This window comes from Mustela lutreola, chromosome 8, assembly GCF_030435805.1.
Source record: "Mustela lutreola isolate mMusLut2 chromosome 8, mMusLut2.pri, whole genome shotgun sequence".
Lineage (NCBI taxonomy): Eukaryota > Metazoa > Chordata > Mammalia > Carnivora > Mustelidae > Mustela > Mustela lutreola.
Window position 1 is genome coordinate 141,142,193 of NC_081297.1, and position 27,859 is coordinate 141,170,051.

The following is a 27,859-nucleotide window of genomic DNA, read 5'->3' on the forward strand; positions in this document are numbered from 1 at the left end:
CAACCCATTTTCTGTCTCTGCGGCTTCACTCTGGAGATTCCCTCCACCTAGTAACCCACTCTCCCAAAACCTGCACAGGCTGACCCAAGTTCATCACTGTGACTGAGGGCAGTAGAGGATGACCGAGGACAGCACTTAGGCATATCGGCCTGATAAATACTTCTTGAAGGAATCCCAGACCCTGAGCTGAAGCAGCACCCCTGCAGTGATCTTGTCTGCACTGTCCTCTCGCTGGCAGAACAGTCTTAGGACCTGAATGTGCACAGACGGTTTACTCTGGGTCCCCTGGACTTGGTAACCGGGCGCTTTAAGCCAAGACCATACCCTGCTAGCCTCAGTGTCCCCTCTCTAGGGGATGCTCTTTTGATGATCGGACACAGGCTGAGCTGAGCGTGAAGGTGGCCCATCTGTGGGGCCCTTTTTCGGTCATTCAGGGGCAGGTAAGGTGATGCCAGCAGATGGCGGGCGGCTCTGGGATGAGCCAGGAATGAAATCTGACCCTTCCCATGAGTAATCAGGGGGATGGGGGAGCCTGAGAGGTGGTATCAGCCTGATCTGGGGGTGGGACAAGTCCGGGGAGTGGAGAGGGGGCCCTGCAGCAGGGGAGGCAGGCAAGCAAAACGCCACCAGCTTCTATAACAAACCGTTTAATGTTCCATAACGTGCAGATTCTGAGTGAAAAGGGCCCGTTAAAAATCAACAGGCCATACATTCTGGTGACGGAGCAGCCACCTTCTCCCTGCTGTCCCTGCAGAGATGGCGCTGTGAGAACATGGTCCTCGGCGTGCTCCCGGGAACACACGACTGTTAATGCCCAAGGTCACGGGCCGGGGTCTGACATTTACACAGGAGAGAACCACCGATACACAGGAGACGAGAAAACGTGAGGGGCACGGCGGGCCAGGGAGGCCACGGTGCCCATGTGTGGAGGTATACATAAGGAGGAGTGTGAGTGGGGTCGGGGAGAGCAGGGGCTCGTGGAACGGGCTTGGGGTTCCTCAGACAGAAGGGAACGAGAACCCAGAAGACCTCAGGTGCCTGCCGTGAGAACCTGGGTTTGTAAACCAGTGCACAGGAGTGAGAGCTCAGATGCTTCTGGGGAGCAAGAAGGACAAGGACACAGACGCGCGCGTGAGACCCGCGAGTGGCATCACAGAGACACGGGGGGGCACACGGAAGGCCCAGAGCAGCAAGTACAGGGGTGGTGGGAGCTCTACCCCAACGGGTCCCGGGATGGGGGAGAGCCCAGAGCCGGGGGCCCCACGTCTGCAAGTCCAAGGGTCTAGTTAGGCTCAGGATGGGGAGAACCCAGCTCCACTGCAGACTCCTGGGGCCCCGTCGGGGGCTTCGCAGGCATGTGAGGAAGCCGCAGGCATCGGAAGGGGCCCCTCAGGCCTCGCTGCTGCCGCCCCCGCCACCGCCGCTGCCGCGCTCCACCCACACGAGCCGGGCCTGCTCCTGCAGGATGCGGCCGCGCACCACCTTGGCCAGCTCCTCGGAGTGTCCCCACGCGTGCGCCGGCACCTGCACCCAGGAGCAGGGCAGCCCCCACAGCACCTGCTCCGAGCGATGGCACTGCCGCAGCAGCTCCGAGTCCCGGCAGCCAGGCCGGCCCAGCAGACCCCTGCCGAGAGAGCGGGTGGGCCGTGGTCAGAGCCGGGGACAAGGACGGCCGCAGACGCAGAGACACAGCAGGGGGTGGGGAGCCGGAGAGAGGACGGACAGAGGCAGGGAGACACAGAGAGACACAGACATCCAAAGAGAAGGAAAAGGCTGGTCCTACCCACCCCAGCCTTCCTTACCTGACTTCCCGGACATTCTTCTCTGTCACCTCCACGTGGATGACAATGGGGTAGATCTCGTTCTGGACCAGCTCCCGCACGCCCCGTGCGCCCAGCTCCAGCAGGCAGTGCTTCTTCTCCGGAGACCAAGGCTATATTTTACTCCAGCCCAGAGACTCGAACCTCCCTGCCTCCACGGGGCCCCTGGGGCACAGCCCCCCATGGGGGCCCCCATCCCCCTCCACAAGGCCCCCTCTTATGGCCTTGGCAATAAGGAAAGACCCGCAAGGGAAGGCGAGAGGCCTGGAGAAGTCAGTCTCACCCCTGCTCCAGACCTCACCCTTGCCATCAGTGGGATGGAGTGAACCCCACCACCACCCCCGTGCCTGGCAGTCCCTGGCCAGCCCTCCAGGTAGCAGTGAATCTGAGATGGGACAGACAGGGGAGATGGACCAGCCAAACACGTCAAGGCTGACCCACATGTGACCAGCCCAGCCATCCTGCTCACAGGTGAGGCAACAGGCCCGTGGAAGGGCAGGGAGCAGCACAGGCCTGTGCTCAGACTCTAGCCCCCCCAGCCCAGAGAGGTAGCCCCCCACCCCAGCACCTACCTTCCCGACAGACTCCTGGATGGCACGGAGCCTGCTGCCCAGCCCAGGGGTGGCAGGCTGGGCCTTGGGGGCTCCAGGCGCTGCGGATGAGCACTGTTCCTCCCCAGAGAGGCTTTCTGCAGAGCAGCAAGAGGCAGGGAGGAGGGGCCAGTGGGCTGGGCTGCCCTGAATTGCCGCCCAGCCCTGCTCTGCCCTCCCCACCCCTTCCCCGGGCACAGGCTCACCCGCTGGGCACACTTGGAAGTCCAGCCGGGAGTTGGGCAGGTCAAGCAGGTCACGGATGAGCCGGGACGCCAGGCACTCGGGCAGCAGCACAACAGGCCGCAGGGCAGATACCAGCAGTGGCCGCACCAGGCTGTAGGGTCTGAGGCTTCGCTCAGGCTCTGCGGTGGGGTGGTGTACAGAAGAGACGAGGCTGCCCACAGGGTCCTCCTTCTCAGGGTGGCCAGCCGCACCCATACCCAAAACCCCATCACCTCTTCTTTCCCTTCCTGAGCCCTGTTGCTGCTCCTCATACGTGTGTGCGCACGTGCACACACACACTTCAATGTGCCAATGATTTCCCACGACCCTTAGGAAGAAGGCCACATCCTCCACCAGGTGACCCAGCCCTGCCAGGGCCCAGACAGGGGGCGACAACACCTGGTCCAGCTGCCTCCAATCACAAGGCCTCCGCATGACTTTGCAGCTGCCCCCCCCCCCCGCACCCACGAGGCAGTATGCCCCCAGGGGAGGTGCCACGGTGTCCCCTGGCCCAAGCACAATTCGCAACAGAGCTGGCGTTTGGTATATGCTTGCTGTACTCAATGGCCTGCACACACACCACACACAGCCATACCTCAGTGCCTTTGCATGGCTGTGCCTTGTGCCTGAAACAAACTCCTCTTCATCCCTGAAAATCCCACCTCAGACCATCTCCCTTCCAGAGAGTCTTCCCAAACCACCATCCTCTTGCCCATTTGGGCTCCCCCAAGCCCTTCTCCCTGATCTGACCCGAGGCCTCCCCTACTGCCTCCAGAAACCCACTCTGGGGTCTTGGTGGCACCCGCCAGCACACAGCCATGAGAGGCGCAGTTCCGCCCGCTTCGCCTGACAAGAACAATGCCGTGCTCACGTGTGCCCCAAAGTCGCACAGACCCACAATCCCACGTGCACACAGATGCCCCCTTCAACCAGCTCCCTCCACCCTGGTGGCCCACCTCCCCCTTACCCTGCCACCAGAAGCCTCTCAGGCCCCTGGACACCCAGCTCCTCATGGGAAGCTCCACAGCAGGCTCTCTCAGGCCAAAAGGACCACGGGGGGCCCAGGCCTCCCAGACAGACACTCTTACAAGCCGCACGGGGTGTGCCATGGCCACGCGTGCTCACCTGAGCAGGGCTCCGGCAGAAGCGGCTCTGGAGAATCCCCTGACGAGCTTCCCCCATGTTTGGGCTTCACCAGCCGGAGCTGGTCCAGGGCTCGCTTCTTCAGCTGGGGAGGGGACAGAGGAAGAGGAGCCCCTGAGAGCCAGCTCTGCCCCACCCTCAGGGAGGAGAGGAGGGATGGGACCCCGGGGGCCGGGCTGCCCCTGCTATCCATGCTCTGCGGAAGCGCTTGGGTCAGCAGGAGAGCCCCCTCCCCACCAGGCCGTTTCCCCGCCCAGTGCAGAGCGCCCCACCCCACCCCAGCAGGTGAGGGCCACCATCCCTGTGGGCTCAGGGAAGCAAGCTTGTCAGAGGCACCTGAGGTCCACCCCCCACTTTACAGATGGGGAAACCGAGGCCCAGCAACCCAAGGAAACTAATGTCACATAAGAGACAAACTTTGGGACTCTTTCAATGGATGAGCAATGTGACCTTGTGTAAGGAGAAAAAGAAGGTCAATAATGACAGCACCAGGGGTGCCTGGGTGGCTCAGTGGGTTAAAGCCTCTGCCTTTGGCTCAGGTCATGATCCCCGAGTCCTGGGATCAAGCCCCGCAACAGGCCCCCTGCTCAGTGGGAAGCCTGCCCACCCCCCCGCCTCTGCCTATTTGTGATCTCTCTCTCTGTCAAATAAATAAATAAAATCTTAAAAAGTACTAATAATAACGATGACAGCACCAATCACACCAAGAGCCACCAGGGGTCTGGTGACTACCATGTGACAAACACTGAGGCCCAGATGTCAAGAGCTCACTGAAGCCCACGAGGCAGGCAACATATCCCCCACTTTGCAGATGAGGAAACAGAGCCTCAAGGGTGGGTCAGGTGCTGGTCCAAGGCGGTGCGGCTGGCAAGTGGCAGAGCTGGGACTCAAGCCTGGACAGCCTGGCTCCAGAGCCTGAGTTCTCATCTCTGCGAGCCCCACAGCCTCGAGTTATTTTTACTTCTCTGAGCCTCACTTTGCCCCTACGGATGCCAGGAGGCTCACCCAGCCTGGCCCTTATCCAGGGACCAGGAAAAGGGGTGTGACTGCTGCTCTGTCAAGTGCTCCCAGTGGCCAGGCCGGCCCCTGAGCACCGGGCACCCACCACCTCCCTTCATCCGCCCAGCGCCCCTGGTCAGTGAGCCATTCCTCCATTTGCCTGGAACCCCGCAGACCCCAGCCACATCCAGGGGGAGGAGAGAGGTGGGGGCCTCCCTCTCCTCCTCCCCGCAGGGCTGCCAGAGAACGGAGCCCGGCCTCACCCTTTGGGACCCTATCCCTGGCAGCCCCTCACCCCAGGCCCTTGCCAGGCCACCCAGCACCACTTACGTTACTTCGGGACCCTCGGTGGCGGCTGGAGAACAGGCCCTTCTCCTGAACTTCTAGGAGCTGCTGGGCTCTGTGGGGGAAAATAGGAGGCACGTGTAATGCATTTGTAGGGAGAAAGGGAGCCCCTCCCCTCCAGCCCCCTCATCCTGTCCCGGAGGAATGCCAGGGGTTTGCAGGGAGAGGGGAAAAAAGTCTCCCAGCCAGCTCCTGGCTCCCTGCGGGACCTGTCCCCAGACTCTTAGTTCCGTGTCACCTCTGGTAATTGGGCACAGTGCCCCGGTCGAGGTCCCGCAGCGTCAGGGGGTCAACCCGGGTGCAGAACCACTCTGGCCGCCGCTTGTACGCCGGGTCCACCAGACGCAGGATCTCCTGGGCTTTCACACATAGGGCATGAGGGTCCGCTCGCTCGGGCAGGGAGAGGTTGGCTCGAATATAGAAGGGCTCGGTGCTCAGCCCCTTTGTCCAGGCATCCAGGGCCTCGTGGAAGGACTGACAGGCTGAACGCGGGCAGCAAGGAAGGCAACAGGAGGATAAAGTCAGAGAGCAGCCTCGGGACACAGACACCCCTTCCGAGGCCTGCGCTTCCACAACCCTATTCTTCCTCTTTCTAGAGCCAGAGTCTGAGGCCAGAGAGGGCAGGGGTCTGCCCAAGGCCACCAAGCCCACTAGGAACAGAGCCAGGACTTGAACCCAGGTCTCTGGACTCCTGTCGAGTGCTCCTTTCACGATAAGCTCTTACTGAGGATGAGATGGACAACCAGCAAGCGGGACAGCAATTCGGGAGGGAAAAGCATTGCCAAGAGTCAAGCAGCAAAGTCTTTCTCTCTCTCTCTCTCTTGTGCCTTGGTTGTCCCACCTACACAATGGGCTGGACAAGCCCTCCCTTCGGCTCCCTCCTTCTAGGACCCAGAGTCCCCAGTTCCTCCCTGTCTGGGCCAGACTTACCCTTGAAGTCCATCAGGAAGGGGAGCGTGGACACGTGGTTCCAGGGCAAGGTTCTCTGCGGGACCTCACCTTCCAGGCTTGTGCCCTCCAGGCCAGCAGCCTCGGTCCTTGGCTGAGAGAAAACCCAGGCAGGGAAGGAAGTGAGCTTCCCAGGGCAACACAGCTCTGAGGCTGGAGGAAGACTGGGGTGGGGATGACATGTTCCATAATTCTGATGCCCCCATCTGTCAGGATGCCTATCCAATCAGATCCGTCTCCCATCAACGGGACGCCCCACCCAGGCTGGCACATCCCGTCTCTCCCGTATTCAAGGGTGGACATCCGTCCAGGTGTTGTCAGTCTGCCCCACCTCCCAGCCCCTGCCGGATCAGATTTAATTTTCTGCTGGTTGAGGTAAGACAACCAGCAGTGCCATCTCTGAGCCTCCCACTGCTTTGGTCAACACCTCCCCCCCCACATTTGGTGACCCACATTCACCAATCAGAGAGCTCCAGGCCCAGCTAATGTGTTGGCTCCACCCCCAACTCAGAGGGGCGGGATCTCACCTCTCTGGACTCCACCCTGGCGGACCCTGGTCCAGAGAGCACCCTCCGCACGACCGCCCCAGACCAGCTGTCCCCAAGGAACGACAGGCCATCTGGGCCCTTGTCATGGGACTCAGGCCCCCCCGGGGGACTCCGGCAAGACACCCGGATGGCCAGAGACCTGGGAAGAGAAAAAGGAGAGGGGAATTTGAGTTCAGTCAGTATATACGCTCAGTTCAACGTTCTTGGGAGAACCATCACTGCTATCCCCAAAATGTGACATGACTCCCACCCGGGGGCCGCTGCCACTGCCGTGTGGCTAGAACGCCCTTCCCCCTCTTCTCTGCCTCTGCTCTGCCTGCAAAAGCTCAGCTCCGAAGCGACCTCTCCCTCCCAGACCCCCTGCACATGGTGAGGCAGAGCTCTTCCTGCAGGACCGAACCACGAGCTCGGCACCTGTCGGGGAAAATCCCCTCGGAACCAGGCTGCTAGCTGGCTCGGCTCCAGCTCCCTAACACCAAACCCAGTGTCTGGCACATGGCAGACGACAAGTTTGTTACACCCACAGTTGAGGGAGGAAGGTCACCGTGAGAACACAACACAGACCAAAGATGGCTACAGCCGGCTGTGGGAGCACAGAGGAGAACTTCCCGGAGGAAGAGACCTCAGGGCTACACGGTGGTGGAGAAGAGAGGCGCTTCAGGAATAGACAGAGAGGAGGTGGTGTTCCAGGCCGAAGGGCTGGCAGGGGCAGAGGTGTAGAGGACAGAACACAGAATGTGGGGAAGGATTCAGTAACAACAGTATCGATAGCGGCACCGAACGCTTACTGAGTTCTCCCCGTGTGCCAGACGCCACGCTAAGCTCCTTGTCCTAATTAACTAATTTGACATCATGGGAAACAGCTCCCAGAAAAGGCTGGCTGGAGCCGGCCTGCGGACGGCACAGAATGAAAGCGTCTGGCCTTCCCCTTGTGGGCAGTAGAAACCGCTGACAGTTAAGACAAAGATTCACCCAGATTCCCATCCTAGCGGCGCTCTTCCTGTCCCTGGATAGAACTGGTTGGGCCCAGTGGCCAGCTCAGAGACAACTGCCTGGAATTCCCTTCTGTGAGCTGCACCCCCCACCCCACCCCAGGCCAGAGCACCGGGGAAGAGGAGAGGCCAGTGTGCCCGGCCTCCCCACCCGCCCCTGCAACTGCAGTGCACAGAGCCACACTGCCCCCTGCTGCCAGCATGCGGTGAGCAAGGCTGCAAGGACTTTAACCCCATCAGCACCTAGGAAGCGTGGAGAACTCTGATGAGGAACTTTGACATTCAGTCTTTCTTGGCTGCCACCCCCTCAAGTCAAAACAAAGAGCCAACCCCGAGGGGCTACGGCTGGACATGGGGGCCAGAGGCATCCACGCTGCCTTCATGGGCCCCTCAACCCCAGGACTGTCCTGGCTGCTGTCAATGTGGCCCAGCCAGATGGGAGGTCCAGGCTGGACCTGGCTAAGCTGCCCCACAGCTGGAGACACACGGTCCCGCCGACGTCCAGCATTCACTGGGCCCCAGATTTGGACGAGTGAGCTGGCTGCTTGATTCTGTCCCCACAGCCACAGAGCGGGGATAGTGCTGGCGCCGCCTCCCACCACAGGGGTGGTAGTCAAACTAATACAGAGATGCAGGGAGAGTGTAAACCAGAGGGCTCCAGGGAACACCCAGCTGCAGGCCCAGCCCCCCTGAGAGTTGTGAAACTCACAAGGTCATGGCCAGGGCCATTTCTGATTGGAGTGGCACAGAAAACGTGCGTGAAGTAAATCCAACCATTGTTTGGGAATGTGTACTGGGTGTCTGTCACTGTGGAGTGCCGTCAGGGGAGTCTGAGGGAAGGGGCAGCAGCAGGGATTCTGGGGCCAGGCGGCCTGGGCGCTTAGCCTCTGGTCCTCAGCAGCCCCAGCGGCATCCACCCACCTCACGGTGGGACTCAGTGACTCAAACTCGGAGCACTCAGAATGTAGCCGGGTAACACTGAGAGCCCAGGAAGACTTGGACACCTACTGTCCTCAGGTGTGGCCCCCACTTTCCCCACCTGTTCCAGGCCCACAGACAACCAAGCATCACGGCTTCCTCAGTGGAGAGCCCACCCAGCAGCCTGCACTCAGCCCTTCTCATCCCACCTGCTTGCCCCACCCCCACCCCGGCACCCCACCCCACCCCCACAATCCCTCCCAGAAACCCTAGGTTTTCAGGCTCTTCCCACCAACCCGGCTCTGGCACCACCTCCTTCAGAACACCCTTGCCCAACTCCCCGAGGGACTAAGTGACTTCACTGGGGAAAAGGGGAGAATCCACCCGGGAGGTCCCTGCAGCCAGGTCCAAACTGGGTCCCTTTCGGCACCAGGCCTCAGCAGACAAGTACATGGGGACGGGGGATGGGGCTGCCTCCTCCAGCCTCTGGATTCCTGGGTCTCTAGCAACACAGTCGGACTGACCCCAACCCTGCCTGTGAGTGGTAGGAAGGATGGGGGTCCCCATATCCCCAGTGTCTGGTCAGGAGTCGGGTCATAGAGAGAAACTGGGCCAGTGCTTCGCTCTGCCCACTCTAAGCAGTGATGGGCGGAGCAGCCTGGAAGAGTGCTCCCCTGCCCTATGCACGGTGGGAATTCCTCCAGGCAGTGCACATGACTGCTCTGCTCCAGGCCAGGGACCTATGACCCTCAGACTCAAGCCTGTCACATAAATGACCTCATTTAATCCTCCCAATAAGGGCGCCTGGGTGGTTCAGTAGGTTAAAACCTCTGCCTTCGGCTCAGGTCATGATCCCAGTGTCCTGAGATCGAGCCCCGAATCGGGCTCTCTGCTCAGCAGGGAGCCTGCCCCTCTCCCCCCCCCCTCTCTGTGCCTGCCTCTCTGTCTACTTGTGATCTTTGTCTGTCAAAAAAGTAAATAAAATCTTTTTTAAAAAATCCTCACGATAGCTCCATGGGAACCGTCTGTGAGCCCTCATGTAAAGAAGAGGGAAACTGAGGCACGGGGCAGTTATAACTTGACTTGACAAGGGTGGCCAGGCCTGCGGGTGGTGAACTAGACCAATAACATCTCTGGGCAGGGGCAGACAGTGCCAGAGCTTCAGGGTCCACGTGAGCAGTGGGCCTGCCAACAAGCCCTACCCTGACACCCAGCGACCCTCGCCCAGTGCTCGCCCCACTCAGCGCCCCACTTACACTCTCTGGATCTTTCTTGCTATCTCCCCGCCTGCCCAGGTGTCCACCCAGCCTTCACGCTGCACCCGCTGCCCTGGCCTGAGGCCCTAGGAGCCCAGAAGGGGTCTCCTCCTAGGAGACCTGGAGGTTGCAGAGGCCCAGCACACAGTGAGCACGGAACACAACCACGAGCTAAAAGCAGCTTAGCCAGAAGCGAGGTATGACGGAATCCCCAATTCCACCACCTAGTGGCCTTGGGACAAATTCCTGACTCTCCCTGGGCCTCAATGTTCTCATCTGTATAATGGGACTAAATGTCCCGGCCCTGCAGGGTTCCTGTGGGGACCGAGCAGCACTGTTCCAAACACTCTCATGGGGACCCTGGGGCCCTACGCCAACCCCACTTTACAGAGCCGGAAACTGAAGCCGTGGGAAATATAGAGACTTGCCCAATATCCCTCTGGAGCTGGTGACAGAACCTCAGTGTCTGTTCTTCCCACCATGCTCTGCGCGGTACGACCAGCCCGGGACGCACACACACGTGGGCAGCACCCCGCCCACCGGTCTGGGCTCCCCCCTCCCTCCCCACCCATCTATCCACATCCTTCTCTCTCAGTCCCCCACCCCAGCCCCACTCTGATCTGTGCTCTGGTCCCCCACCAGAACTGCAGAGGTGGCCCCTGGGATCCTGGGCCCCTGGCAGGGGCGGGGCCAGAACCTCCTGCCCCCGGTGCCCCCTGGACAGCAGCCAGGACCCCTGCTGCAGGCCGAGCTGCAGGAAGGGAGGCAGGCAGGAAGGGAGGCACCTCCGCCCCTTCCCCCAGAAGCATGTCCTGCGAAGGGAGAAACAATGTAGTCCTGGGCCGGCTGCCGGAGGACCAGAGTGGGGGCGGGGGCCTGGACGAGGGCCTGGCCCAGCTGCTTCAGGCTCCTGATCCTGCTCTGGCCCCATTTCTTGCGCAGCCAGCATTCCCACAGTCCAGCTCTGACATTCGGTGCTGCCCCAGACCCAAATCTGGTCCGGTCACTGTGGACCTTGGCCCCAGCACTTCCCAGCTGTAGGACCTCAGGCAAGCGCCTTAACCTCTCTGAGTCGCAGTTTGCTCTTCTATAAAACAGGGATAATCATAACAACACCCACCTCCCTGAACAGAGAGGATGCTGCGAGGCAGCCGGCAGTAACAGCCGAACCTTCGCCACGGTTTCCCGGAGCGTGCAAGCCGAAGTCCACACTTTCCCGCCTGACTCACACCACCAGCCTGACTCACTGAGCCTGTCCCTGCCCCTCCCCCTCAGGCTCCCATCACAGCCAAGCACAGGGCCCTCCCTCCCTGGACAGCCTCTGGCCTCTGTTCTTCCCCAGCCGCCCTCCCTACCTGAGTTTGAAGGCCACACTCTCAGCGCAGCCTCCTCTATCACTCACCCTCCTGAGACCCACCAGCGAGCCTGACTCAGGAGGTCACCCTTCACCCAACACCGACAAAGCACTTGGCCCGCCATGCATGCTGAACCCATCTGTTTTGTGACTCCCGCCGCAAGTTGCGGCCAGCCCAGCGGCAGGGCTCCCAGGGTGGCCCACCCACAGCGCGACACTCTGCTGGGAGCTCAGAACCAGGGGGATAAGTAACAGTTAACCATTTTCTGAGCAAAGCAGTTAACCATTTTCTGAGCAAAGCAGGGTGCTCTCCCGACACGGGTCCTAGACCCCCAAACACCCACATGCAGAAGAGATCACGGACCACCTCCAGCAGAGGCAACGGAGGCCCGGAGAGAGAAGTGACCAGTCCAGGTCACCCAAAGGATGAGAGGCAGGGACAAGATGTGCATCCCAGGTCTCTGTGAAAAGCCCGAATATTCTACAGCTACGGGAGACTGAGGCTGAGCTGCTACTCCCTCCCACCCCCACTGCCGCCCTGCTGCAGGAGCCTGACCCTCCCACCACCACCACCCCACCCCACACTGAACCCCCACCACCCCATCCATACCCCCACACCCCACCCCCAGCCCAGCTCCACCACCCAGGCAGCCATAATACCTGTTGATGAGATCGAGGCCACAGCCTCTGGCCAGGGGGCCGTCTGGCTTCCCCAAAGGCCACACGCTGTCGGAAGACGAGGACGAGGAGAGGCCAGGAGACCAGGGCTTAAGCGTCACACTCCCTGGTTGGGGGGGGGGGCGGAGAGTGAGGTTCTGGGGTGCCAAGCCAAGAAACAAGGGCAAGCCAGGGATCATGAGAAGGGGGTGAGCCCCTTGAGCTCGGGGACTGCCCAGGACCTTGGCAGGTTTGAGGCCCCAGAAGCACACTGGACCCGTGGGGCTCAGGGCTGGGCCCAGGCTGGCCAGGGTGACCCTTCGGTTCCCTGGGAGAGGACGGATGGTGGGCTGGAACCAAGGAACCCATGTACAGCACAGCCAGGCGTGGGAGAGAGGAGTAGGCCCAGGCTCTGGGGGAGCAGCGTGTGGCCCGACTCCACAGGGTCCTCCCAAGTAGCCTCCCTGCCTGGCCTGGGCACAGTGGGGCCTTGGGAAGGGGGGCCAAGGGCAGAGCTGGCAGTGCAGGCCTCAGGTGGGCTGGAAAGCCACCGCCTTCCCCCAAGATGAGCCCTCTCCACGGAGTCCCCGAGGGTCATTACCTGTGATGTCTGACATGCTGCTGAAGGACCTGGTTGGGGGGGAAAGGAGGGAGCTGAGGCACGGGGGCACTCTGCCCCACTCCCTCCTCCATGCGCCCTGGCCCCGGAGGGGTCCTGCACCCCCTGCAGCTACAGCCAAGGCAGGGGTCCCAAGCACAGGGCAGTTGTGCCAACCGGCCCCCCTAAATTCACAGGGCAAGAAGCTAACGTCATGACCTCCGCCTGCCCCATGTCCTTCCCCTAGAATGTTCCCTGGCCTGGCCTGGAACGCCACCCCCTCCTGGAAGCCTCCCCTGACCTCTCACCCCCTCGCCTCACCCCTACTCTCTGCCTTTGTCATTCGTGTCGCCCAGATGCCTATCAGTCAAGCCCATGTCGATCACAGCCCCCCCATGCCCAGCATCCATGAGGGAACAAATCAAGAGCAACTTACCCGGAAAAAGCTATATACCACCCCTGCCCTCGGTCTTGCCACCAGCAGACACAGCCTGAATTTTCGGGACCCCGTTTGCGTTCCCAACTGAACGTGGGGCTTGGTTCTCCTGCCTGAGGCTCCTGGCCCCCTGGAACATTCTCCTCATCCCCTAGTCCTAAGCGACCTAGGCTTCCCCCAGGGTTTAGGATCACTGAGGCTCGCCCTCCAGGGGCTTTCTTGCCACGGTGCTCAGCAGGGGCCTTTTGGCCTCTTCTCAGCCCCAGGCCTGGGTCACGGCTGTGACCCCTGAGACCTACGTCCCCAGCACCCCGGCCATTGAAGAGCAGTCAGGGGAGGCTCGGGCCCAGCCCTGACACCGGCGCTGGCGCTAGGGATTCTGGGAGACGGCTGTTCTGAGAAAAAGCAGCAGCACCTCCCTGAGCCTCGACTGATTTCTCCCCATCCTGTTTACCTCTTTGGGGGTGCAGGGTCCTCCTCACGCTGCCGGCGGAGGATGGAGCCAGCGCTTGGGGGGAAGGGCAGGATGGAGAGCCGGTTGATCTCCTTCTCGCTGTCAGTGGCCTCCTCCTGCCAAGGGCCACAACAGGGTGTAGGTCACCTCCACGATGCCTACTTTGTGCCCATTCCATAGGTGACAAGTGGGGCCCGGGGGGGGGGGGCTCTGCCAGAGTATGTCGGGGGTCCCAAGTCTCCCAGCACCCGGGCCCAGCACCGAGCTGGCTCTGGACAAGCTTGAATAAGACACTTGGCCTTGGGGCACCTGGGTGGCTCAGTGGGTTAAAGCCTCTGCCTTCGGCTCAGGTCATGATCCCAGGGTCCTGGGATCGAGCCCCACATCGGGCTCTCTGCTCAACAGGGAGCCTGCTTCCTCCTCTCTCTCTCTGCCTGCCTCTCTGCCTACTTGTGATCTCTGTCAAATAAATAAATAAAATCTTTAAAAAAAAAAAAAAAAAGACACTTGGCCTTCAGGGACCTCCACGTCCACACGTGTGAAACAGGACTGCTGGCAAACTGGACAGCACTCCCCATGTTAGTAATTACATGAAGTGAACACTCTTAGCGTCCACGTGCAGGGAGGGCAGTTGTCTTACCGAGGTGTGGGGCTCGGATCCCCCCATGACAGCCACCTCCCCGGCTGCTTCCGGGCCTCCCAGCAGCGGGGGGAGATCGCTGAGGCTCCAGGTGCTGCTGAGGTTGGAGCACAGGGAATGGGAGGAGGCACAGGCCTGAGAGAGGAAGCGGGGAGAGGAGGTGAGCAGGGCGGGGCAAGGGTCAGCCAGTCATTTACTGAATGCTGGGAACAGGGACACAGCAGAGAATGAGACAGCTGGATCCCTGCCCTCGTGGGAGCTCACAGACAGACTGTAAACAAGCAGGCTGACTAAGGAAATAACCCCAAACAGCCAAGAGAGCAGGGAAAGAAGGTGCCCAGGGTGAGGAAGGCATTCAAAGGGCCCACCCTACCTGGGGGTAATGAAATACCTCCAGAGAAAGTGTGGTTTGAACTGAGGACTCAAGGGTAAGTAGATGTTAAGCTAATAAAGTTGAGGAGGATTGTCTAGGCAGAGGGAATGGTACGCACAAAGGCCCTGGGGCAGGACTGTGACACCATCCAGAAATGAAGCGATGTGACCCAGAGAACAAGGGTAGAGGAGGAAGGGGCCCACATTTCAGGTCTCTAGGGTCTGATAAGGGGCTCTGTTTTTCCCGAAGCAAAAAAGCCACTGAGAATTTTAAGTAAGAAGGGACAGATCTATGCTTCCTTTGTTCTATTCCTCCAGGCTCCATGCATTAAACACAAGGCCAAGGGAACATCTTTAAGCAAACCCAAGACAGGAAATGGCAGAGCTGCGACAAAGGTCTGAGGACTAGTATCTGGTTGAAAGGGTACTGGCTGGCTGTGTGACCTTGGGCAAGCCCTCATACCCTCTGGGCCCCATACAATGAGGGACTTGGCCTAGCTGGTCTCTGAAGGGCTTTCAGGCCCTCATGAAGCTGTACTTCTCCAAGTGTACACAAAAACAAACTCCACTATTCCTAGTGCCCCGGGAACAACCCCAGAGACTTGGAGACACACATACCCCTTTCCCACTCCCTGATGTACCAACCCACACCCAACCCCGCAGAAAGCTCCACCAGACCTGCATATTCTCTGTCCTGCCCAAGAGCTCCCTCCCAGACCAGCAAGTTCTTGACCCAGACGGCTAGGGCCCCAGGCGGAGGGCCCCAGCCAGAAACTCACATATTTCCTCCCGAGCTCAGCCAAGGGTTCCCACTGGGATCCTGTGGAGGCCCACCCCCAGGGCTGAGGTCTCCCATCAGGTCCCGCATGTTCCCAACCCGGCCAAGAACTCCGGCCAGGACCCCAGCTTTCCCACCAGCACCCCCGTAGCCTGACCCTGCTCACCTTGAGGCAGGGGCCACCCTGGACCCGCTGCAGTTGTGCCTCCAGCAGGGCCTTGGCGCCCTCCAGGCTGGTGAGCGAGGTCAGCAGCTCGTCCCGCTCAGCCTCCAGGCCCCGCACCTGCTTGCGGTACTGGTCCTTCTCGATGAGGCTCTGGGAGTACTGCAGCTGGATCCGGTCACGGCTCTGGATGGCCTAGGGAGAGCGGGCAGGGAGAGTGAAGGGGCCGCACTCGCCCACGGGGAGGGTGGCAGGAGATGGGGGACAAGACCAGCAGCTAATATACAGTAAGCCCAGGGCTAAAGATCAGCTTGCTTAACCTTCCCACGAACTTTCCAAGGTGGACGTTGTCTTTATTCTCACTTTCCAGACCAGCCCACCCAGAAGGGACAGAACTGGGGTTCAAACTAGGCGGTGGAGGGGCCGAGTCTGGGCTCTTACTGTCTCCCAAGGGCAACTTCAGCGTCTTCGAGGAAACCCACCACGTGCCCCGGGCTTTACTCACAGCATCTGGGCTAGTGGATGAGTTGGGATTCAAACCCAGCACCCCGCACCCAAAGCACTTGTCCCCACCGTGAAGACTGGGATCCCTGGGAGCTGAACCATGGCCGTACCCTGCCCCCCAATGCCTCAGAGGGAGTGGGGGCACCAGAGGGGTGCAAGGTCCTGGGCCGGCTCCAGACCACAGGGTGGGGTAGGGGGGCACCTGTACTTTCACCACGCCCACCAGGGGGCCCCAAGCTCCTTCTAATGCAGACTTCAACTCCTCCAGTGGGATTCAAAACTTGGGGTAAGGACAAAACCTGCCCTGAGCCCTGCCCTACGTGGGGAGCCCTCCACAAGGAAGGAGCGGGGCCAGGAGGAGAGAGCCTCCCTGTGGCCTCGGGAGATGAAGGCCATGGGATCCAGGGCCCAGGATTTTCTCGGGAATTTCTTCCCTGGCAAACATTTCCAACGCCTCCCCATGTGGGCCTCGTCTTTGACACAAACGGAACAAGGGGTCGAAAACGACGAGTGCGTGACCAGCTCTCCTGAACAGGGAGCTCTGGTGAGGCAGCTGTGTTCAGGGGCCAGGGCTGATGGCTCTTGAGGGCTTATGGGCGAGAGTCTGTGCTTCTGCGAGCCTCCTTGCCCTGCCCCGGGAAAGTCTCCAGCTTCAACCCCAGCCCCACTTCTCTGCCTTCCTCCCACCCCCCACCGCCCCCCCCCCCACGAGAACCAGCGGCCGGCCCCACCTGGTCCCGCTCCTTCTCGAGCTCCTCCAGCTGGGCCAGGACCGTGGCCATGCGGTGCTTGTACAGGTCGCAGTCCTTCTGCAGCGTGCGGTGCTTCAGCCGCAGGTCCTCCATCTCCTGCAGGTACTGCGGGGTGGGGCGGGGTGGGGCGGGCCCGGTCAGACCTCAGGGCGGAGACCAGCCCGAGCTCACCTCCTGAGCTCACCGGCAGGTGCCCAGCGGGTCCAGGGAGAGAGATCAGAGCCTCAAGCACAAGAGCCCACCTCCCCCGCTGGGTGGCCTGGCCCGCAGACTGATTTCCCCTCCCCGGGCCCCAGTGGCGTACCCTGTCAAACAGGGAGAATCCCAACAACGAAGTCTCCCCCCCCCCCCCCCGCAACCCTGGCCGCATCCCATCTAAACAGGGATCTGCCCTGCCGCGCGGCTTCTTGCCCGGCGCTGACCCTCTGCGGCGGCGCTGACCCTCTGCGGCGTACAGTAACGGACTTGGGATCATGCACACAGAGGACTGTGGGTCTCCCCTGCTGGGATTTGCCCTCTACAGGGCCAGAAACCTTTGTTTTGTTGGTGGCTGTTCTCAACATTCGAGAACAAACGAATGCACGTTTCTTAGCCCAGGTGCCTGGCACACAGCGGACACTCAGAGAAGGTGGGCTGCAGCCCAGCGCTGAGGCCCAGCCCCCTCCCCTGCCCAGGAGCCAGGCTGTGAGCAAGGAGGACCGAGGGGACAAGGCCGAGACAAGGCAGGGTGGTGGGGGAGGGCACGAGGGCAACATTACCTTGTCCCGCAGCTCCTCGGCCCACTGCAGCTCCCCCTGGACAGCATCCAGCTTCTGGCACAGCTCCTGCCTGCTGTCCTGAGCCTCCCGCCAGTCATGCTCCAGGATGTCCAGGAGGATACGCTCTGAGCCCGGGGCCCCCAGCCTGCTCGCTTCCTGAGGGTCACAGTTCAGAGGCCGCCTCAGCCTCTCATGCAGGGCCCACCATGACTGGGACAGGAGAGAGGGGGACACACAGCCCTCCGCCCTCAGCCCCGCCCCACTCGCTCTGCCACCTTGGCCAAGAGCCTTGACCTCTCTGGACCTCCACTTCCCCCGTCTGCAGAATGGGTGCGGCCCAAAGCCCTGCACACCCTCCAGGGAACATCTGGGATGGAAATGAAGTAAGTGTATGAGGGCGTGCTTACACAAGTTGGCCCGGATTTTATTCCTGAACAAGAACCAGGCCCGTTCGCTCTTGCTCCAGCCCCCACCCACAGCCCAAGGCAGCAGATGGGCCCTATTTTCAAAGTCTGTCCCCAGCCCACTGACAAGGGGTCTTCACAGGGGCTGAGCCTGGCCCAGGCAGGTAGACATGGGCCTGAGATACAGCCCCCAGATCCACACCCCAACCAGGCACCCCAACCTTTTTTTTTTAAACATTGTATTTATTTATTTGACAAAGAGAGATCACAAGTAGGCAGAGAGGCAGGCAGAGAGAGAGGAGGAAGCAGGCTCTCCACGGAGCAGAGAGCCCAATGAGGGGCTCGATCCCAGGACCCTGGGATCATGACCCGAGCCGAAGGCAGAGGCTTTAACCCACTGAGCCACCCAGCCGCCCCTGGGCACCCCAACCTTGAAAGACAAGAGAGGCCTGGCTCCCAAGCAAGTCCCAGAGTCACCCAGACCTCTGGAGTCTGATCCTTTCCAGGATCACAGACTCTACCAATCTGAGGAAAGCTGCAGGCCAATCCCCAGAAAAATGCTCACACACGAAATCAGGTGCACCGTTTTGGGATGTTTGGACACTTCCCGGGGCCACTCCCAGACCCCAGAGCAAACACCCAGGGAGAGCCGAGCACTAAGGACCCTCCACTCAGGGCCCCCACTCTGGAATCCTCACCCTCCGGGCCCCGTGGTCCGACCCTCCCGCCCCTCGCACCTGCTGCAGGCCTTCCTGAAGCTCCCGCAGGGACGCGGCCAGCCGCTGGTTCTCGGCCCGCAGCTCGGACACCAGTTCCACGCCGTCCGGCTCCTTGTCCTTCTCCTTGTCCTCAGCCCCGGGGGGCGGCCCCCTGGCCCTCCGCAGCAGGGCGCACTCCTCCTCCAGCCGGCTCACCTGCAGCTTCAGCTGATCTACCTGCGGCCCAACACTCGGATCAGCCCCAGGAGGGACACGGCCCAGGGAAGGGCCACCAGCAAGGCCACGGGGAGAGAGAGCGCCCTCTCCGCTCCCACTGCCATCCGGGTTCCCTGAGCAGGAGGAGCCCTCCCTGGACGGGTCTATGGAGAAGGGACAGGCTGGGCAATGACCACGCTTCAAGGACTCGGGGGCAGGTGTAGCGACCCCCCCCCCCAAACAGGCTCTCCTGTCCCACAGCTGGAGCACAGGTGATCCAGCCCCAGGGCCCCATGCGACAGAGGAGCCAGGCTACACCAGGCACAGAGAGAGCCAGGGTCTGGGCCTAGCTCTGCCTCTACTTCAGCATGACCTTGGGCAAGTCATAGCCCCCTCTGTGCCTCAGTCTCCTCACCCATTAGATGGGCGCCCCCTTCCATGCTCCTGCTCCACACCCTCGCTCCTGAAGTCACTGCAAAAATGCAACAACACGGTCGACAGGTAGAGGCCTTCAAACGGTCACAGGCTGGCTTTTGGACTGCCAGGGATGGGACAGTGGCTATCTTCACAGTCTTTGCTAAAACCCCAGAACCCCAACCTATCACCAGCTGAGTGTGCACAGTCGGAAGCCGGCCCAAGAGGATGGGTGGGTAGCCGCACAGTGGCCTGGCCGATGGCGACATGCAGGCCTGGCCTGCCTGCTGGGTGAGGAGAGCACTCAGCCAGAGCTACTTCCCAGGTGGGATCTGAGGTGTCTGGGCAGTGACAAGGGCAGCAGCAGGTGGCAGGCCACAAAATGAAGTCACTGTTGGGATAAGGACGCAAGGACCTCCGGCACTTGGCACAGGCGCGCCGACGTCTGGTGTCCTAGGAGGGCCCTGCGCTCTCCAGGAAATGGCGGGTAGCCCCGCACCCCTCAGAGCCGGGCATGGCCGCATACACGCACACACGCGCACATACACACACGCGCACACACACACGCACGTGGGTCTGGATGCTGGGTCAGGCAGCTCCACTCCTCCTCCACAAAGGACTCAGAAAGAAATTCATGACTCTCACATTCCTTTCCCCTCACAAAACATGCTTTGTGAACTGCCAGAGAAAGACAGCGGCTAGTTACAAGGGCAAGTGTAGTCACACCCTCTCCAGCGAATCACAACCACACACCACGGCCCTCCGGGCCTGCCCCGCGGCCAGCAGGCGCCCCCGATGAGCTCAGAGGACAGGCCACTTGGGAGTCTCCCCCCGCCCCCGCCCAAACACCAGGAAACGTGGACGTACACACTCACTGAGCACAAAATTACAGCGTTTGGGCCTGGAGTTTATGTTGCTCAGAAATAAGAGCTCATTAAATTTGCACCTTATAAAACACGGTATTAAATCACAGCCACCACACACCTGCCCGTGGCGGGAGGGGACCCAAGCGGCCAAGACAGGCGCTGTTGGCTGTTCTGTTCATTTCCACCTGAGACACCTCTCTCAACTTCGTGGCAGGAAAGCTCCAGAAAGTTAAGGCAAATTGACGCAGGCTGCCTTCAAAGAAAATCCTATCTACTGATCGAAGTTCATTCCTTGCCCTCTAGCCCCTAAAGTAGAGGAAAGCAGTCACTAACCGCCCAGGGGCAGATGACCCCGCCCAAGGGGGGGGACCTACAAACGAACGCGCTGCTAATCCGGAGACACACAGAGACACCCCCAACACCTCTTCTTCATCCCCTTACCCCACCCCTGGAGACCCCAGACAGCTGTAAACACACTCACACACACACACACACACATACATACATACACACACACAGCTGCCACTTCCAGGGCCCCAACTCACAACTACACCCAAGCCAAAGACGAAATAAGCCATGCCCCTCCCCGGGCCAGTGGCCGCCCCCCGATCCACTCTGAGTAGCAGACCCCTTTCTTCCAGGAAATCCTCACAGCAAACCCCCGCACCCATTCCAGGAAAAGCAGACACGGTGAAGAATGGGGGACCCTCCGCCACCCCCAGTGGCAGCTGACAGCAAAGTCAGAAATCCTTCACTCTTAGAACCAGGGGAAAGTGCTCCAACCAACCTCTCTGGGCCTGTTTCCTCAACCAGAATCAGGGGCGTTCCCAGGGTGCCCCCAGCCCCAGCCTGGCCCGGTGGAGCTGCTGCAGAAGTCCGGGAGAGCTGGTGCTGGGCAGACACGGAGGACCGTGCATGAGACGGGAGGCATGGCACCGCGGGTCTAGCAGCCTCTTCCGCAACCTCCCGCAAGGACGAAACGGCAACTAAGGCACAGGGAGGGAAGCCTTGTCGGGGCCACCCTTGGCTCCATCTGCAGCCATTCTGCAGGTCTCAGGCAGCCCCATCGCAGGCCAAACACTGAGCAGATGCTCAGAGGACAGCCTCACGGTCCCCTCACACCCTCGCATCGACCACCTACACGCACACCCGGCAACTCTTCAACGAGTGGCCTCAATGCCCCGATCAGGATTCACTCCTCCCCAAACATCAACCCACCAGCACGCGCGGCCACAGGCTCTGGCACTTACAGCATCACGCATGCCACCCATCGTCCTGGGGAACCCACCACACCCGCAGCACCCCAGCAACAGGGGGCTTCAAATCACACCATCAGCATCCCCCTATCCCCCCGCTGGTAGACCCCATACCGTATCGCTGGAGAGAGCCACTGGCACTACTAAATCCTGGACTAGCATTTGCTTACTACACCCTTGGGACGAGTCTCTGCAGCAGTAACACACCAGCTTTAGCCCCGTGCTAAGTCCCAGTAAAAGCGCCACAGAGGCAAGGCTCGGCTTCTCAGCCTAGACAAGGCACAGGTGCATTTGCCGCCAGGAGGGAGCAGGTGAGATGGCCCCTGGACGGCAGCAGGCAGAAGAGCGTCACCGGGCAGAGGCCAGCACAGGTGCCAAGCCAGGGTGTGTCACTTCCCAGCTCTGGGACCTCGAGCCAGCGCCCCCACAATCCCAGCCCTGGTGCCTATGTTTCAGAATGAAATCTGGTGCTTGGTGCCTCAGCAGGACAGCACGACACGGCGTGTATAACCTGGGGGAGTGGCACACAGCCGCACTGAACCACAGCGGTCGACAACACTGGTGTGAGCTTAGCCAATGGTGCCAGGCCATTGTGTGTCTCAAACTCTGGGTCTTAAATTCCTGGAATCCGCACTAACCAAGGCTGCTGCTTCCCCTCGGCGCTTAGTGACATCTTGAGCTAGGTAATGTGTGGCTGTGGGGGTTGTCCCGTCCACTACATGCTGCTCGGCAGCACCCCGGAGCTCCACCCACAAGAGGCCAAGGGCACGCTCTCGCTGTGATGACCGAACACGTCTCCAGACGCTGCCAAATGTTGCTGGGGGTGAGCAAAGTCACCCTCCACTGAGAACCACCATCATAACTCAATAAAATCAGTGCTACCAACATTCCCATGTTACAGATGAGGAAACTGAGGCACAGGACACAGAAGGGACCTATGCCATGGTCTGAGGGCTGGCAGACAGTGGCTCACGGGACACAGGCCGGCTACCACAGGAAAGGTCAGTTTTTGCAAAGGTGGTCTTTCCCCAGCTTCCCCACTCTACCCCACTCCCCTCCCCGGGGCCTACCGCCAGCTGCAAGTCCCGGCTGCGCAGCACAGCAGAGTTCTTCTCCTCGCTGAGCTGTGCCAGGCGCATGGCAATCATGTAGTTCTCGTCCTTGAGCCGCAGCAGCTCCAGGCTGCCCGCCTCCCAGTCCTCCCGCAGCCTCTGGCAGCGCTCCTGCGTCTGCTGCTGCTCCCGCAGCCGCTGCTCCAGTCCTGCCCGCTCCTCCTCCAGCACCCGGCCCCGAGCCTGCAATTGCTGCTCCCGCTGCAGCTGGCTCTTACGAGCCTCCCGCAGCCGGCGCACCTCTGTCATCAGGAACTGGGTCAGGCCTTCCGGCCCCTCCTCATCTGCCAGGGACAGGGGAGAGAAACGTCAGGTCAAGCAGGTAAAATCCAGGGGGACAGGGGCCCACACAGAAAAACCCAGACCATAAAAACACTAGGTGGAAATTTTGGAATGCAGTTTTATCATTCTGGAGTGGAGAAGGCCTTCCTAATCAAAGTACAAAATCTAGAACCTATAAGAAAAAAGATGAACAAACCCATATAAAAAAAATTTTAGGGGCGCCTGGGTGGCTCAGTGGGTTAAGCCGCTGCCTTTGGCTCAGGTCATGATCTCAGGGTCCTCGGATCGAGTCCCGCATCGGGCTCTCTGCTCGGCAGGGAGCCTGCTTCCCTCTCTCTCTCTCTGCCTGCCTCTCTGTCTACTTGTGATTTCTCTCTGTCAAATAAATAAATAAAATCTTTAAAAAAAAAAAATTTTAACTTCTGAACCATGTAAGAAAAGATGTAACAAAAAGTTAAAAGATAAGCAGAACAGGAGAAAGTGTAACAAACATAACAAATGACTCAAAGCCACAATATGTAAACAGCTCCTACAAATCAATAAGAGCTATAAGAGAAAAAAAAACAGACAAATCCATATAAAAATTTTGTAAACTTCTAAACAATGAAAGTTCGAACAAAAAAAGTTCAAATGTAAAAGGCATAGCAGGAGAAAATATGACAAATATAACAAAGGATTTGGAGCCACATATACAAAGAGCTCCTACAAATCAAAAAAAAAAAGAAACCAACTAAACATATGGACAAAAACTAATGAGCAAGTTTCAAAACAAAGTTGGTTAATAAACAAAGAAAAGGACACTACAACTCACCAACAATAATAATGATAATTATAATTTTAGTAACAGTAGCTATGAACATTTGGCTTCCTTCTTTGTACTAAGTAAATATAATAATTTACTTAACCTCATGACAAGAGCATAGGGTACTGTTATTACAACCACTTGAAAGACAAAAAAACTGAAGCCCAGGAAGGTCAAGTCATTTGCCCAAAGTTTACTCACTCCTAAGCCGTAAACTACATCTCTCAATAAGAGTACAAATTTAAAATAAGGTATTTTTGACATAGGAAACTATAAAAAACATTTTTAAATGATCCCCAGGATTCACGAGGGTACAGCAAAATGGGCATTCATACCCTGTTGATGGGATGAACGCTGATTTAACACTTCAAATACGTATAGTCTTTGAGAAATCTTACTTCCCAGAACCTCTCCTCCCAAGACACCCATTTGCACAAACATACACATACAAAGATGTTCCCAGCATCACCGGTAAATGTTACAAAATGAGAAACAACCTGGATTTCCATGAACAGAGGGTTCGTTGAATGACTTACGGCCCTTCACTAAGGAACATCTCCAGTCATTTCAAATAAATGCACCAGATGTGCTAGAATTACTAAAATCAGTTTTCAGGAAAAGTGAAAAACGGAGTAACTCAAGTAGTTACACCTGTGAGTGTGTATGTTTGTGTGTGTGCAAATGCAAAGAAAAAAGAAACTCACCAAACTGTCACCAGCAGAACAGAGCTGAAGGAAGAAGTAAAGATCTTTTAAAGTCACCCAGAGTGTCTGAATTACTTACACAGGAAACTGTAAACCCTTGTAGGCCTGACACACGCGCGTCCGAAAACAGTTTTAGGGGGAAAGGGCCATGTTAAGTGCGCAGGCTCTGAACTCAGACTAAATTGGGCAAACTGCTTTCAGTCTCTCCATGCCTCTGTTTCCCCATCTGTTCAACAGGGATTATGGAAGCGCCTCCACGACAGGGCTGGGGTAAGGAACCTCTGCATGGTTGCCCGAGGCCAGCACCTACTGGGGACTCACCAAGGATCATGGAGCAGCGCTGGGCAGGTTCCTGGCCTGTGAGCAGCGTGAAGTGTTCAGGGTAGTAGAACTCCAGCGATTCCAAGAAGGCCTCATAACCCCTCTTGCCACGGCAGCGCAAGATGTCCATTAGGCGCCCTGGGGAGGGGCAGGGGGGTGCCCCAGGGTCAAGTTCAGGGCTTTCCCCAGGACCTAGCTACTTCCTCCCCCTTTCCCACGCCATACTCCAGAGCCCACATTCCTCAGACTTTTTATTTGCCCAGACTTTTGAGCCAGTGACACACACAGGGGCTTGTCTCAACACATCAGTGGGCAGTGCCTATCTGCCACAGCCAGGAAAGCCAGGACCCTCCTGCTAGGGCACTTGCCCTAGGAGCTCTAGGGCTCCCCAACCCCCAGCCTGCTCCCCCCCACACACACACAGATCTGGGGCCAGCAAATACTCCCTGCCTTTTCAGTGGCACACATAGAGCCCCCTCTACCCCAAACACAAAGGAAAATACTATTATTTCTCCCAGCGGTCAATGCCTGAAATTCCACCATTAAACCCTCATCCCTCTGCCAGCTCGCTCTAGTTCAAAGACACACCCTGTGGGAGAGGGCACCCTCACCAAGTCTGATGGCTCTGAGCACTTAAGGAAAAGCGGCTCTCCAAGGAAATGTGTGCCACACAGAGGGAGAGGGCAGAGAGGACCAAAGAGGACCAAAGAGAGGGCAGGAGATCAAAGAGCTCAGGAAGGATGGCAGGAGGTCCCAGATCTAGCCGGCACCCGCAACCACATCCACCTCCCGGCTCTAAAGTGGGCCCAGGAAGTGGGAGGAAAGTCCAAGAGAGATAAACCCCAGATGTCCGAGTGGGCACCACACACCCGCTGGATCACAACGGTGGTTCAGCGAGAGGCGAGATGGTGGGCACCAGAACCCCGGGCCTCGAGCGCCAAGGCTCCGTGCGCGGCGCTCAGCCCCGGGAAGGCCCGACCCCGCGCGCCCCCCGAGGCTCACCGGTGCGGTTGACACGGCACGGGAAACGGTAGGTGCTCAGCACCTCCTCCTCGTCCTGCTCATCGATGACCCGGCACTGGCGCAGATAGGGCGTCAGCTTGGCCGGGTTCAGGGCGCGAGTCAGCCGGTGCCGGACGCCCTCGATTCGCTCCCACAGAGCGTCCTCCTCCGCCTCGGACCCGGAGCCGGCCCCAGCCTCCTCCTCGGCCTCCCCAGCCTCGGCCCCGCCTGGCATGGCCGCGTCCTCGGGCTCTGCGGGCCAGAGGCGCGCGCGGGGTCAGGCGGGTCGCCCAGGGGCGGGGGTGGGCCGGCCGATCCCCTCCTCCGGACGGCGCCCGCGGGACCCGCCGCCTGTCGTCGCCGGAGCCCCCGCCCCGCGCCTCACCCTCCTCGCCGGGCCCTCGCGCCCCGCGCCCCCCGGGACTCACCCCGCACGCCGCAGCCGCCGCGGGCTCCCGGGTCCGCGCTCGGGCGGCGGCTCCGCCGGCGCAGGGGGGCGGTGTCCGCGGCGCCCCGGGCTCCGCCTCCGTCCCCGCGGCCGCGGGGGCTGCCCGGGCCCCCCCACATCGCCGCCCCGGCCCGGGCCGAGCGTCCGGCCCCGCCAGCCACCCGCACGTCCGCCCGCACGCCCTGCCTCTCGGCCCTCCGGCCGCGCGCCTCCCCCCCCCCGCTTCCTGTTTCCCGCCGGCGCTCCCGGCCCCGGCCCCCGCGGGGTCCAGGCGGCCCGCCCACACCTGCGCGGCCTCCGGGCGGGGCGGGGGCGGGCCACGCACGCTCTCCCCGGCCCGCGCCGGGACTCACCTCCCCCCTGCCAACCCCGCCGCCACTCGGCACCCGGCGTCGGCTGCCCCCAGCGCCGCAGTCTGCACCGCGGCCGCACGGGCCCGCGTCCCGCCCGCACGCAGCGCACCCGGCACGCGCGTCCCGCCGGCACTCGGCGTCCTCACACGGAGCTCCCACGGCACCGGGATCCCGCTCGACGACGCACACAGCGCAACGGCTCTGTGCAGAGCCCCACACCCAGTTTCGGTCCTATCTGCTCCGTGATCTGACCGGGAAGCGTGGGGCGAAGGCTCCCGTGCTTACAGAACCCCAGCGGCCGCCCACATCTAAAGCACGTCCATGGCCCAGCTGGGTTGTGGGGCCACTGGCGCCCTCGGTGTGGGAGCACCGCCCGAGAACACTCGATCCTGATCCCAGCCACGCCTCTGACCTGCTCCTGATCTGGGCGACTGGGCAAGTGCTTGTCCTCTTGGACCTCGGTGTTCCCAAATAGACTTCCAACTCTGTCAACTTCCCTCAAGTTTCAGGGCAGCCTCTGGATGGGCAAAAAAGGACAGAGGTCACCGCCTCAGAGATGGGAGCCTGAACTGTAAGGCCACCACTACTAACTCCCACCTTACATAAATTCTCATTGAAGAACATGGGGCCAGGGGCCCCATGCTTCACAAAGGGGTTCCTCCAGAGGAGCAGCTGAATCCAGAAATGCTTGGGAGTAGTTCTGTGGTCAAAGCCAAGTAAGTTTGAGAAACGCTGCGTCCATACTCTCCCCTCTTCCCCCTTGGGAAACTCATGGTCACTTACCATGATAAAGTCTATACCCATATCTACTGGCACAGGCGATACTTATCTCTCTGCGCATTAGAAATTGCCGATGGTGTCTGCTGGGAGGGGGGGATCAGGTGGGGCCAAATCCTAGCCCTGCCCCTCCAGTGAGGTCATCAGTCTGGGCGGGCCTAAGAGTGGAGACAATAAACCCGTTAAATGACTTCACTAAAGTGCTTGGCACTGAGTTGGCCTCAATGACAACAATAGCAAACAGTTTTGAGCGCTTATTATGTATGTGACATATTATGTACAATCGTTTTCCAGAATATATAGCTCCTTAAATCAACAAACCCATTTGTTAGGGTTCGTGGGGCTTCTCCTATTAGCCCCATTTTCCAGATGAGAAAATAGCTAAAACACGCAGAGCCACATGGGCGATATTGTTGGTGCCGTGCTAAGCCTGGAGGGTTGGGGGTCTGCCCTGCCCTATATGAGCCCCCTGCCGCCTGCCAGCATGGTTGCCTTCCCAGTCTCTTGGAGCAACACTGCTCCGTGCCCAGGACCAGCCACCTTAGAGCAAATTGCTTGCGGCCCTAAGAGTAGGGAATCCTCAACTCTGCCCAGGGACATTAAAAACTAAAACTCAGGAAGAGGCAAGACAGCGAAGGGCGGTCCTGCAGAAGGAACAGACAGTGCAAAGGCCCCGGGGTAGGAAATCTCACTTTACATTCCCAAAGTGTCCTTCATTCCTCTCACTTGCTCAAACTCGCACCATTCCAAGCCATCGGTCCCACTCACCAAGTCTCCATGACTCAGAACCCCCCAGGGGTAGAGATGAGGTGAGTGGGCGGTCCTGCCCAGAAGGATGGTGACTAATCACCCCACTGGCTTTGCAGAGGGAGTTCTGACCCTGTGCTGGATTCTGGACTCATTACCTCTCACACAAGCCCAGGGGGGACGCCAGCCACTCTTCAAGGACAAGTG

At 59.7% G+C, this 27,859-nt stretch overlaps 1 protein-coding gene across 4 annotated transcripts; it reads right to left on the reverse strand.

Moving 5' to 3' along the window:
- Positions 1 to 631: 631 nt before the first annotated feature.
- On the reverse strand, positions 632 to 26,644 carry CARD10 (caspase recruitment domain family member 10). 4 transcript variants are annotated; one of them, XM_059186888.1, is made up of 21 exons: positions 26,541 to 26,644; positions 25,328 to 25,579; positions 24,326 to 24,463; positions 22,175 to 22,500; positions 18,392 to 18,589; positions 17,251 to 17,406; positions 16,472 to 16,597; positions 15,240 to 15,431; positions 13,924 to 14,058; positions 13,284 to 13,399; positions 12,397 to 12,425; positions 11,799 to 11,922; positions 6,598 to 6,757; positions 6,053 to 6,164; positions 5,361 to 5,604; positions 5,108 to 5,177; positions 3,761 to 3,863; positions 2,617 to 2,775; positions 2,393 to 2,508; positions 1,803 to 1,918; positions 632 to 1,624 (listed from the first exon to the last, which is right to left on the reverse strand). In XM_059186888.1, exons 2-21 carry the CDS (start codon positions 25,560 to 25,562, stop codon positions 1,390 to 1,392), a joined length of 3,090 nt encoding a protein of 1,029 aa, XP_059042871.1. In that variant the 5' UTR covers positions 25,563 to 25,579; positions 26,541 to 26,644; the 3' UTR covers positions 632 to 1,389. The 4 variants fall into 4 exon arrangements, with proteins under 4 accessions (XP_059042871.1, XP_059042872.1, XP_059042870.1 ...); XM_059186889.1 differs by lacking the exon at positions 26,541 to 26,644 and adding an exon at positions 26,238 to 26,368; XM_059186887.1 differs by lacking the exon at positions 26,541 to 26,644 and adding an exon at positions 25,756 to 25,942 and having other exon boundaries at positions 1,803 to 1,915.
- Positions 26,645 to 27,859: the final 1,215 nt, after the last annotated feature.

Excerpts from the sequence above, each read along its gene's own strand:
- CARD10 (XM_059186886.1), bottom strand. The coding sequence starts at position 25,894 with ATGTGGGGGGGCCCGGGCAGCCCCCGCGGCCGCGGGGACGGAGGCGGA. Across the intron at positions 16,598-17,250 it reads CCGAGGAGCTGCGGGACAAG|TACCTGCAGGAGATGGAGGA; the intron begins GTAATGTTGCCC and ends CCCACCCCGCAG. Across the intron at positions 3,864-5,107 it reads ACCGAGGGTCCCGAAGTAAC|CTGAAGAAGCGAGCCCTGGA; the intron begins GTAAGTGGTGCT and ends TCCCCTCCCCAG.